General features: G+C 38.5%; 1 protein-coding gene across 2 annotated transcripts in view; it reads right to left on the bottom strand.

Annotated features, from left to right (window-relative positions):
- The window catches only part of LOC108235277 (ERC protein 2), a 141,053-nt gene that overhangs the window by 102,722 nt on the left and 24,819 nt on the right, over positions 1-13,512 (bottom strand). For both annotated transcript variants that reach the window (XM_037977067.1, XM_037977068.1), the window contains one exon: positions 2,735-2,902. In XM_037977067.1, the coding sequence (XP_037832995.1) occupies positions 2,735-2,902 (168 nt within the window). The remainder of the gene's footprint in view (positions 1-2,734; positions 2,903-13,512) is intronic.

Here is a 13,512-nt window from a genome sequence, read left to right as displayed (position 1 = left end):
CCCTTGTGAACAAGGCATCCATCCACACAGACACACAAACACCCACACATGTAGCTCGAGCAGACGCAATCAAATCTCCCCTGTCTGTGGCTTCTATGGGAGGGAACATGATAGGGGATACTATACTTTCATGCACACAGCCAGCCTTTCTAAAAGCATGAATATGGATTGTGATGACCACAATGTTTGAACATGAATAACACATGTATGCCAAAACCATACCGCAACCAGTGGAGTATATGAACCTCCCACAGCCCTACCCCTTCAGCTGGGGGTGGGTAAAAGGTAACCATAAAAGAGAAAACGTAAACAAATAAATGCATCATTATGCATTGGTCACGGTCTCATTGACTAAGGGCCTGAACAGAGCTTCAACTGTTCTGTGTTGAGATACATAAGGTCAATGTGCTCACATAAAGTTCTCTTTTTTTACATTCAAAGACTAGCTACTCATTATTTTCAGTCTGATTCAGCCTCTTGTTATTAAAATCAACTCAAAGTCTCAAAGTACAGCAATGACTTCATGCTAACATGTTATAACCCTCTGCCGAGTGTCTAAATGAGGCTGGAAAGGAAATATAGTCCTCACATTCTCCTGAGAGAGAAAATGATACAGGTACATGCATTTTCTGAAATAATGGATGACATGACGTTATGCAGTCTCATGAGATATTCTGAAATCTTATGAGATGTCATAGATGTGATCAGAGAATGTGTTAAGGATGGCTCTCAGCTACTACCACACAAATTTAGTTGAATATCTGTAAAACTGGCTGAGTTGAAGCCATTTTTGTGGTTCATGAGATATTTTGCTAACAGTCAGATACACAAAAACACATAATAACACACTCAAACACAGGCAAAAACAATAGTGGTCACTGTCTACCTTTTAGTAGAAGACAATAAATAGTCAGGTACAGTAAAAAAAAAAGACTTTAAATGTGAAAAAAAGACAGCAAAACAGAAATAAGCGTAGATGTGGGTCTCAAAGTAGACTTATCAGTGGCAGGAGGGATTTTATAAACTAGATTCTGAAAGCAAATTTTTGTTTAATTTGTCAGCTGTTTGTACTGAAGACAGAATAAACAGAACTGCATTCCAAGCATCCCTAAGGCCTTTGCCCCCTCAAGAATATTCACTCATTGTAGAAATGTTGTTATATAATGTAATCAAAAGCATTAGGTAGAATTTAACCAAATTTTGTGTTTAACCACTAAATTTTGAATGCAATGACTCCCATCAGTGTCTTAAAATCAATTCAAACAAACTTAGTACAAGATGTTTCACAAATCTTATTAGAGTCTAACGCTTTCAGTACATTGAATTTTCAAAAGGGCAAATTGGTTTCATGCCGATCCTGTACTCATTAAAGAAATTCTTGGCAATGAAATTTGTTGTTTTGGGAAAGTTTCCTTCTCCCAAGCATACAGATTGTAATACAACCTCTGTGTGTGTTACAATACAATAGCATTAAACCAAGAGCATTAGCTCCAGAGGAAAAAAAGTGTTTACTTTTATTTCTACTCCCTTCTTTCACCTGGAGCAAAACACTGTAAGCTATAACCTCCAAGGACTGTTTGGCTGTTTGGTAATAAGGAATTTGGAAAATCCATCAGATTGCGAGAAGTGTGTATAGACTGGCTGGTGGGGTGAAAACACCTGTCAGTCTGGAGATTGCATCAACAAAACAATCCAGCTGAATATGCAGACAGTCACCTGGCACTGTTTGTAACCTTTGGAGAACATTTTCAATAAATTCAGAAAAAGGGAGGGGAGGAGGGGGAGAGGGAGCTCTAATTTGGCAACATAAAAGGAAAGAAGGAAGTTGAGAGAAGACCTCTATGTGGGAGTAATTGGTCTATAAAAGAGTGGCCAACCTGTAACCCACAGGTAGCCATAGGCCCTGTTTAAAAAGCTACCCTTAAAAAAAGTCATTAAGACCTCTCGATATGCCGCACAAATGTGTTTGTATGTGTGTGGGATCAAATGCCAGCAACATGTAATCTGACACAACAGATGGTTTGTCAGATTGGTTTGACAGAACTATATAGGAAGCTATTTTCAGAAGGCTTCTGGGCAGACTTTTTTATATAAACTATTCAAATCAACAAAGACCTACCAGATGAGTCACTTGGAAACTCAAATATTTTGTCAAAGCAAATCAGTGGATGAGTGAAAACATCTTTTCAATCAAGAGAAGACCTCTTGATTAAAAGTTGTTTCTTTGTTCTTCTTCTTTCAGAGAAGAAATAACCTCCAGTTCACCAGATTTTAATTTAGAGCTTCAGTGAGGAGGACTCTTTACTTCAAATCAAAACAACACCGGAGACTAAAGGAAAACTAGCCCTGTTAGCTATATCCAAGACAAAAATTTAATAAAGATCTTGGGAAATTATTTTTAGCTGGGTACATTGTGATTATTGTTTTATGTCAGCCAGTTCTAAACATGCTTATTAAACAGAAACAGAAACAGCAGATCATTCATGTCATCAGTCAACAGAGCATAAGAATTGATTAGGAGCATGTTTAACATCTGTTGTAGTGTGCTTTAACTTTTAAAGAGGCAAAAAAACATCACAAGTGTCTTTTTTCTGAGAGAAGTGAATACATATTTTTGTTCTATTTAACTATTTACATCAGCATTTTCAAATGCAAATTTTCACTGTGCACATACCAAAGCCTTTGATGGGAACATGACAGCACCATGATGTCAAAATTTGATTGAATTACGTACCTTTTTCTGCAGGACATTGACTTTTCTCTCCTTGACGTCCAGCATGTCCTTCATGTCTCTGATTTCTCCTGTGAGCGTGCTCTTTTCATCACCTAAGTCCTGCAGCTGCTTGGTCTTCTTGGTCAAGATCTGTTCCTTCTCTTCTAGACGCACTCGAAGAGCATCGACCTAAAATCCGTCAGGACAGAGAGCTCATGAGAAGAAAGGCAGATAGAAGAGTACTCACAAATATCCACAAATGAAGAAATCTCACACAATTTATATTTTGTTCTCAGTCAGAAGGCTGATCTGGTTTTCACCATTCCAAGTGACATCTATAAATTATGTTTTGATTTTGGTCTTATGTCCACAATCTGAACCACAGAAGAGTGATGCTATGATATTGAAAGTAAAAAGAGGAATCCTGAAGCCACTACCATAATTTGTTACTAGAAGTGATGCAGGGCATTGACTTGTCTCTGCTTGACAAACAGATTTCTCAAATCATACTCAAAAAAGTCCTCTGTCTAAAAGATGAGAGATGTCTAAGCTTGCTCCAAAACTAATTTTGGGCATCAGTGTCTTGCTGCAACAGCTGCATTGACCCATACACATGCACACACTAAGCTGTCTGTGCTTCATGAATTCAAGCTTGGTAATTATTTTAACAAGGGTTACTAGGACACAATGTAAACAGTGCAAAAAGCAGAAGAACAGACTCTTCTGCTCTCCAGCACATCTCTCAAACATTTTAAAAGGAAGTGAAGAAGATCTTTGATGGAAAAAAAAGTCTGTTTAAGCAGCTGGTGCACAATCAAGGGAGTTTAAAACCCTACATTGACTTTTGTGCAAGGCAATCATTTATGTAATAAATACAATGATAGGAAAAAAAATGCAATCATAATAAAAATGTCAAATGACACCTCTGTCCCAATTGCCAGACTGGAGCTGTAAGTGCCTCAGCGGCAGGTGTATCATGGAAAAGCGTATGGTAAGGTAATAGAATGAAAACAATGTTCATGACTAACATCTTTGTTTTAGTGGAAAAATATATTTTTATTGCCATAGTTTTTTGTTTAATTTTAGTTCTCTCTAGGATATGAAAGCGTGTGTGTGTCTGTGTCCTGCAAGTGTACTTGGAAAAGGCACTTTGTGAATATGAGACACTGGGCTCACTCCTACTAGCCATTACAACCAGAGAATTTCCTTTCCATAGCCAGAAATAAGTCCGACTCAATCCTACTGAATGTTGGAACCAATTCTGTTCATAAAATGTCGGCACACAGCTAAAGGGTGGAAGATGTTCACTTTGAGTGAATCAGGACTGTATTTTGGCTATTGCAGCTGATGTTTTGTTTCCTTTAAGGCAGTGGTCTCCAATCCTGGTCCTCGAGGGTCACTATCCTGCATGTTTTACTTGTTTCTGTGCTCCAACACACCTGATTTGAATCAATGCGTGATTAACAGGCTTCTGCAGAACATGAAGAGGATATTTAACCACTGAATCAGGTGTGTTGGAGCAGGGAAACAAGTAACACATGCAGGATAGTGGCCCTCGAGGACCAGGATTGGAGACCACTGCTTTAAGGAATCATCTCTTTCTGGCTATGAGATCATTTCTGAATTAGCACCTCCTGTTCTGTATTGCCTACAGTGAATGAGGTCAAGTACATTCAGCTCTAATTTACAAGTAAAAGAAGAAGGAAACATGAGTTTGACAGACAGATCAGGACAGATCAGGACAGATCTAGTCTCTAGTGGTGAGGAGGTTGTACTTGCATAAACAAAAAGCTTGGTAAAAAGGCAAATATGGTGATTATTGCCAATGTGTGTTTCTTCACAAAGACAAGAAAAGAAGCATACAGAGTCTCATGTAATGTAAGTGTCAAGGTTAACTTTAGAGTTAAGGTTAGGAGCTCATTCATTTTAGAAGAGCTCAAGGGTGGGTAAGGCTGCAGACAGGCTTAGAGGCAGTTGGAAATAGATGAATTTGTTAAGAAAAAAAATCAGATGAAACAGTATATATAACACTATTGAAGAAGCTGGTTTATGTTGTGTACAAGTGTGTGTGTTTCTGTATGTGTAAAATTAGAGTGTAGTGTGCAGTGCTGAGACCATCAGAGGATAATTCTAATGTCACAGCATTAGAGACAAGCCAAGAGCTCCAGGTGTAAGATGGCAAAGTATTTATCTCATATTGCTTCCCTGGCAGACAACCAAACTCTAAAACTAAGAATGCCTCTGTCCTTCACTGTTCACATTTGCACACATACACACTCAGTAGTGTTATCGCTAATCCTTTGTATGTCCACTGTGTGTGTGTGTGTGTGCACATTATTGAGTGCTGATGCCCATGTGGTGTTTGCTACACCACTATATGTGTGTGTTTGACAGGGACAAAGACAGACCTCCTACAGCTTCACCTGGCAAGGAGCAATTTAGCAAGAATGTAGTAAAGGGGCCTAACAGGAAATCCTTACTGTCTCACCTGCACTGGAGTACTAAGCTTTAAAAGTGCTGCACATATGTGATCCTAATATCCTCTTAAAGAACTCTTCTTTGCCAGACACTATACATGAAAAAAAGGAGGAAAATTTGGATAGGTGAGTAGGAACCGATGAAAGGATGGACATGAAAAAAGTGAAAGTGAGGTAAGTGAGAAAAGGTGGAAAGAGATTATGGCAATTCTTCACAGATCATTTGGTTTGAGGATTTTAACACCACTGGAACACTGCTCCTTCTCAAGGAGATTTGCAGAAGAAAACACTGTATGGCTTTATCAGATGGCATACATGCAAAGATTATAAACAGTTAGCAAGCCAGGATAATTAACATCTTCCTTCTCCTTCAATTTCCTTCAATTTCCAAGGCTATTTTCTTTTCTCTCTTTTTTGTGTCATCTACTAACAACAGCTCTCTCCCACCATTTAACTTCTCTCTGTCTTTCAACACTTTATCCCTCCAAACATGGTCCAAACTCTCCAGGAGTTTTCCTATATGCCATTTGAAAGTGCTAGTCTTGTGGTGAGACAAAGTAATATGTCAGTATGAGAAATCCCCACAGTCCTTAAACCAAGTTTTCTTAAGGACAGGAGCACATTTATCTGCCAAGAATTTGTAGGTTTGTGTTTTTTTTCTCTTTGGATGGAAGGAAGGAAGGAAGGATGGATGGATGGATGGATGGATGGATGGATGGATGGATGGATGGATGGATGGATGGATGGATGGATGGATGGATGGATGGATGGATGGATGGATGGATGGATGGATGGATGGATGGATGGATGGATGGATGGATGGATGATAGAAGGGCACACTGCTGTTTAATTTGGCTCATCTCAGTTCAAAAGGTACATTACACTGCAACAAAAAATAATTAATTAATAAAAAAAAACATTTAAAACATCCAAACCTCCTCAAAAACTTCACCTAATATTTCAGTCCCTCACTCAACTCCAGATCACGTAAAAACTTACCTTGCTTTTTATTCAGAATTTTGTGGTAGATAATCTATGAACTTCTGGCAAAATTTGGATTTCCTTTGAATTGCGAACTGTTCTAACAAATGCATGCACACACATTCAACAGCTTTCTCAACATGCACATTATTGTAACTGAATATATAATTCAACATGTTACCATGCTCACTAATGCATAAGCATGGCTCCCTCTTCTTATGCTTGAAATGACAGGCAAATATGAATTCTGGAAAATGATTAACAAAGCAAAACATGGGCTTAAAGAAAGCAACTCCACTGTTCTTCCTTTTATCCTGCCTCACATTTCATCATAAAAGTTTTTCTGGCAGGCAGATATCCGACGGTATTGGTGTAAGTGGCAGTGCAGGACTGCAATAAACAGCACGCGGACAATATGAGTAGACCACAGTCTAAACGGCAGAACAAGAGAGGCCACAGCAAAGAGAATGTGCCAGTACTCCCATAAAGAGTCCAGTACTGTAAAAAGAGTTTCATCTCATCAAAAAACAATTCTTATATGTTTTCTAGTTCCTAAATCTAAGTCTTTAAAACTCTATGACCTGTGCATGAACACAAACACTCATCTGGAGCTTAACACACTTTTACGTTGCTGCAAAAGAAGTTTGAATATCGCTTTAGCTGAAAACATCATCATAAAAGTTCTCAAATCCAAAGACAGGGTCAGGTGAAATGTATCTGGTGTCTGAACTCGGGTCTGTTGGAGCAGCTGTGGTGTTCTACTCATAGCTGCCTGAGCTATTCACTTTCCTGGCTGTATGACATCCCTCCAGCCTGTGTAAATACAACATTAAGCATGAAGTAGTTAAAGGTCTGTGCAGGGAAATTAATCATCTAAATTTATGGCATATTATTTGCCTAATAATGTTTGTCAAGCCAATTATTTAGGTCATTGGTTGTATTAAGGCTGTTTAATTATAAGACAACAAGACCACCAATGTCTTCCATATCACCTATAATCATTCAAATAGCTATGTGGTGAAATGCAAGCATCGAAGATAACCCACCACATTCTGACACGATGAAAAAGGAAGAGAAAAAAATTGGTTTATCTAGCTTATACAATTCCTTCTATACAGTATATGCACTGTGCTAAATCATGCAGATGGTGCGCAACTGCCTGATTTTAAATATAATTTATACAGATAAAAGGAGGGTTGAATGATTCATAGTTTTCCAATGAGACAACATAAACTTTCAATAGATGTTGGGGAGACACTGTTGAAAGTTCACAGCCTACAGGTAGTATTTCACTGAGCTGCGACTGTTAGAAGACGAGCTGGTGACTCAAAGTTGCGGGAAAATGCCAGGCCTGTATGTGGTGCTGTAATGCTGCAACAAAAATACACCAAAAACTGGAAGCAAGGTGTGGGGCGAACACATAAAGCTTACAAATTGGATGAAAAACCTAACCACAGGAAGAAGAAAATGATGACGTCGGGGCTATGACATTGTTTTCAAAAAGTCGCATTTTGGCCATCTACACAAAAATGCAAGGTATGGCATTTCAAGATTTTAAATCTCTGGAACTCATTCTTTAAAAATATATAGTGTCGGGGCAGAAACAATAAAAGACACTTTTGAGTATTCATAAAAAATGATTCTTGTGTGGACCACCCCAAAAAGCAGGTGAAAATTGATAAGTCAAGTTTAAAAATGAAGCCACCATGAAAAGGAATCCTGTAGTGGTACTCCTTAATCCCACGTTACAGTCCTACACTACAGTACACGTACCGATTTTATTGCATTCTAAATAAATAGACAAGTGTAACAAAGTTTCCTCCTAAACTCCTCTGGCCATCCCAGACATGACAACACCAAGTCTGATCTGTGCGGAAATGAGGGACAGTCTTTGTCCTGCGGCCTGGGCTGTGTGTCATTTGAGTTTTGTCTTAAAAGCTGTGTTAAGGAGACAGTCTGAGCTCTGATCAGGAATTGTATAATAGACGAATCACCTCAGGGCCACCACAGGATAATAAGCGGATGTAAACTGCCTCACAGCAGGGGCTGCAGGGTGGAGAGATGCATGGTCTCCTTCTTCACCGCAACATCTGTTGGAAGAAAGCCTTAGCAACACAGCTGTCTGCCCCCAGGCTACAGAAAGAACATGGGAAAACGCTGATGTAAAACAAGACAAAAAGGGAAAAAAGGACACATAGAGGCAATCACAGGCAGGCCGGGATGACTAACAAAGCCATCTTTGTCAACCGAATGAATGAATGTTTTCTTCCAAAGCATTACAGTTAGAAGTTTTGATATTTTATGAGTGGATGAATCGATGACAGGAAAACTGCGAGGGTGCCAACGTGAGTACAATCACACTGACTCTTGCTGCATGCAGCTGCCTCAGTCCCTCTTTTTCCTGATAGTCATCGTCATTACACCCTTCAACAGACACACACACATACACACCCACGCAGACACAGGATACACTCCCATATCACACACATCTGCATACAAGGAGAGATGCTACAGGCATTATCTATCATTAACACTTTTTTCTTCTGTAGTTATTTTTCTTGATCACCTCCAACACTAAATGTTAGTGTCTACATCCTACTTCTAGGAAATGTATGTCCTGTGCATACACACTGAACTTTCACTCACAAACATACATAACCTCAAATTCAGTCTACTCCAAGTGTCAGAGATTGGTTTGTGTTTAATTTGCAAGTAAATTATGAAATTGTGGCTTTTCTAACACTTTTTATTCTGTGGTGCTTGTCAAAAACTGTTTTGAATGGATGTCACATGGCATGTTATCAGTTAAGTTGAATTCTTATGGAACCAGAGTAATTTAATCCAAAAGTCACTAGATCATGTGATAATTAAATAATGTTCAAGACAGCTAAGTAAACTCTGCACTGAATCTTGTTGAGAGCTTGAGAAGATTTCCAGCATGGGAACCATATTCTGTTTCAAAATTGACTGATTTAATTCAGATATGTCAGTTCCAGTTAGCCGAGGTTAAAGTTTTCTCTTCATCTCACAACACACACACATTAGAAAGGATAGCACAAAGACTCACAGATTTACATAACACTTTTAAACATTCAAAATACATGTCAATCAGCTTGCTAATTATTCTGGTAAAACAACTGAAAGGGTGAAGACATAAATGGATTCAAGTTAAATGGTCACACTTAGAGTCCAAAAATGAAAACAGATGGTTGTTCCTAAAATAAAATGTTTGCCATCACTAAAACCACATAAACATACAATTGCAAAAAAAAAAACACAGTAGAGTGTGATGGACTTTCCTGACCTTGTGTTTACTTAGTCATGGATGTAATTTTAGAGTTCACAGTGAACTATTAAGGCATTGTAGTGATTCCGACTTACTGTCAAACTACTTCAGCCTCAAAGTTATTGATTTCAAGTCAGGTTTGCTGAACAGGAGAATATAAAGAAAAAAAATACATCAACCCCTGAAAACATCATCCATCCATCCATCCATCCATCCATTCATTTCTTGTACCCACTCTGTCCTGTTCATGACTGGAGGGTGAAGCATATCCCAGCTGTCAATTGGCAAACTCTTTCACTAACTCTAATCTGATTGTCTTCTTGAGATACTAAATGTATATTTGTTATCTTATGTTTTGTGGTTAAGTTGTCTCGGTTAGGCAAAGTTACCCTGAAGAAAGAGTAAATGTCAGAACAAAAAAATAATAGCTTATTTTCTTAGACCATCTTTTTTATGACTTCACTATCCTTGTGTTTATGGTAAATGGCTTGCACTTATATAGCGCTTTATCTAGTCCAAGGACCCCAAAGTGCTTTACACTACAATCATTCACCCATTCATCCACACATCCACACACTGATGGTAGTAAGCTACATTGTAGCCACAGCTGCCCTGGGGCGGGCTGACAGAAGTGAGGCTGCCATCACACCTGTGACACCGAACCCTCTGACCACTACCAGTAGGCAAGGCAGGTGAAGTGTCTTGCCCAAGGACACAACAACTGAGACTGACAGAGCGGGAAGTTCGACTCGCAACCCACTGATTACAGGACAAACCCCTACCTCCTGAGCCACTGCTGCCCACAATTAAAACTCATTTAATTTCTACATGTCATTTGTGAACAAGTATGTACCATATGTTTTTGCAGAACAATGCTGATTCATAACTAGCCATGTACAGAATTTAATGTATTACTTCAGTAGTACACATTTGGTTAATTTTCTGTGTAAAACATTAGATATCACATCTCAGATCTGACCCCAATAACTCCATTTTTATGGCTTTTCCACATGGCCTCTGAAGAACTTGCAGGGACTTTATTTTGGATCGCACCATGTTTGTTCTAGGAGACTCAATGCTGTACTATTCATGCAAAATCCCAAACCACACCAGTTCAAGAACTCGAGATTACACCATTGGGCTTGAGAATTGTGACCACGGCCTGGCAAGTTCAGATGAGGTCACTCTTGGGAATCATCACATGAGGTCCAGAAATCAATGTTTAATCGATCCTTAGTGGTCAAACTAAAATAAGAATAGATCAGAAGTTTTCTAACCTCTACATACAACATTAGTGTTATTGTCAGTGAATTCTTCAATTTCTCATCTATTTTATGTTTGTTGTCTTTTCTTAACATTCGTATAATAAGCAGCTGGGGGTTGAAATGAAATTAGAGAAGAACAAACAAGCTAAAAAATGAGGGTGAGAACTGATTGAGGTTGAGGAAATTTGGACAGAAGAAGCAAAAGCGAATGAGGCAGTGAGAAAGACAGAAAGAACACACCAGGGGCACAGTCCACCGTGGACCACAACCAGGTTGTGACCACATCTCTGCCTCACTGGCTATATGAACCATCAATCAGCAAAAAGACTAGGAGAAAACTAGGAAAGACCAACAAAAATAGTCCAGTCGGGACCACAGCACACCCTATCCTTGCATCACTCACCAACAAAAGCTTACAATCATTTATATCCATCAATCAGCTCAATTCTCTCACTTTTACTTCCTCTTGTCACTCCAACTGTAAAAGATTCATTCCTTCTTCCACCTCCAGTCTTTTTTTTTTATTTTTCTCCTCTTTTCACGATTAATCACTGTCACTGTGGTCAATGTTAGCAAATCATTTCAGTCATTTATACCTTCTTCGAATCATTACATTTCAACCTCAAAATCACAGCTCAGTAAAAGTCTTCTGGCAGACATGCAGTAAACATTAGAAGGGAACACAAGAAATGTAAGATTACATCTAAGGTAGCTAAAGACAAATAACAAGTCATTTTTCTACCTAGCTTGTACTAACTTCACATGGGGCCTCGCTAGCTTCTTATTTAATCAGTTTCGCACAGCAGATGCAAAATAACTTTAAAGCCTCAAATGGTTTCTTCTTTTTTCTATGTAAAATCAACAGGCTGAATGACCTTGTCTGCCGTAGAGTGTTGGTAATGTTCTGTATATTCAACTGGCTTGATTTTCTCAGCTCACTTAGATGAATACTTTTCTTCTGCTGCTCTGCTTATTTGTAGAGTCACCAAAGGATCCATCTTGGGCTCTGTCCTGCTCTCACTGTATACCTGTTGCCTTCAGGGTCTATTTCCAGTAAGGATAAGGTTGTTTTCTATAGATATGCGAATGACTAACAAATCCGTCTACCCATGAACAATGGAAATGTACTGCAAGTTTTGTTGGACTGTTCAGATGACATTAAAGCATGGGTGGATTTTAACTTTTTGAATTTCAATAAAAACAAAACTGAGATCACTGTATTTGGATGACCTCTGTAAATGACCCTGACTCTTTTCCTTGGCCTTGGCTTCCTACAGTTAATCTTCTGTGAAAAACCTCGGTGCAATTTTTGACAGTTTTTACATTCAGCAAACATGTCAGCTTAGTTGTCAAAATATGTGGGAGTTTTTGTTGGTTCTTTTTGGGTAAGGCTTGAAGCCAAGATAAAGCCCTAATTATCCCCCTGGGATTATAAAAGATGTCCATGTGTTTATTTCATTTTGCTTAGGTAACTGCAATTTTTTATATGTAGTTTTTGACCAATTTCTTGTTCATTGTTCGCCCAAAACGTGGCTGCTCATCTTTTGACAGGAGGACTCATGAAACACTAAGATGACTGCTATCTATCGGTGTCCTATTTGTTACAGGCTAGATTTTAAGAATTTACTAAACAAAACAGGCTCAGAGGTGATCTTACCCTAGCAGTAGAAGTTATTTTTTCTGTGGAACAACCCATCATTTTAAATGAAAACTGCTCAGGCTTTGAATAGTTTAAAGTCACTATTTTCCCAACCATTTTAGGTGGTACTCAACTCAAACAGAGCATGAGTCCTTTATTTAACCTCTAGTTTATTGTTTTAATTGGGAAGACTACTTGGAAACTGTTTTCTCAGTCTTTGTCTATTATTTACTCTATTTTGATTAAATGTTGTTGAGCTATCAGTGAGCTTTAATCTATTGTACAGCACTTAGGTCCAAATTGCATTGTGCTAATTGTGATTTTTAAATAAATGGACAGTGATATTGACATTGCAGCCAGTGTGAGAGCATCCTAACTAATGTAAGCAAAAGAGACATTGACTTAAAGAGCAACAAACCTGATCAGCACCTAAATTCTTATAATCTATAATGAAAGTTGTTCCTCACTGCTAAACTGTCAGTGACCATACAGAGGTCTTATACATGTAACTACAGTTAATTCAAATAGTCTCACATTTCTCAATATAATGTATTTTACCTCCACTTCCAAAAGTAATAATTATCATATTTAAAATAATCTTTCTACAGAAAACCAAAACCAAGTGAAACTCTTCTGGCAATGCAATTGTGGTCTGCTCTTTTGTTCCTGTGTTGTTAAATATGCAGGAAGGTCTCTGATAGGTTACCTGATCTGCTGGAGTATCATTACAGCCCTTCATTGTCCCGAACAGGGCAGGAAAGACACACACATCTACTGTATTAAAGGGTTAAGTTTCCACAGACCTTGGCAGACTCACAAAGCTCACACACAAGTGCACACTCATTATTTTCCACATTTTCCAGTTATCTGAGGACAGATTCAATCACATCCATTAAGAAGCTGTCCTTAACTTTGACTGACAAATAAATATGCTTCCATTTTCTCATTCCCTTGGTTACAGTGCCTTCTCTGTTCTGTGGCCAGTTCCCTTCTTAGTCCCATCCTGATGTGAACGGCTTCAAGAATGTCTCTGATATGAAGCCGCTCCTCCAGCCTGAGACATCAGTCTGTATCTGGGGCTACTGTAACAATCATGTTGAAACTAAACACTCATAAATGCAGACTGTTTTAGATGGAAAGGTGTGTGATAT

Source organism: Kryptolebias marmoratus, linkage group LG8 (genome assembly GCF_001649575.2).
Source record: "Kryptolebias marmoratus isolate JLee-2015 linkage group LG8, ASM164957v2, whole genome shotgun sequence".
Classification (NCBI taxonomy): Eukaryota; Metazoa; Chordata; class Actinopteri; order Cyprinodontiformes; family Rivulidae; genus Kryptolebias; species Kryptolebias marmoratus.
This window is presented reverse-complemented; position numbering and strand designations above follow the sequence as displayed.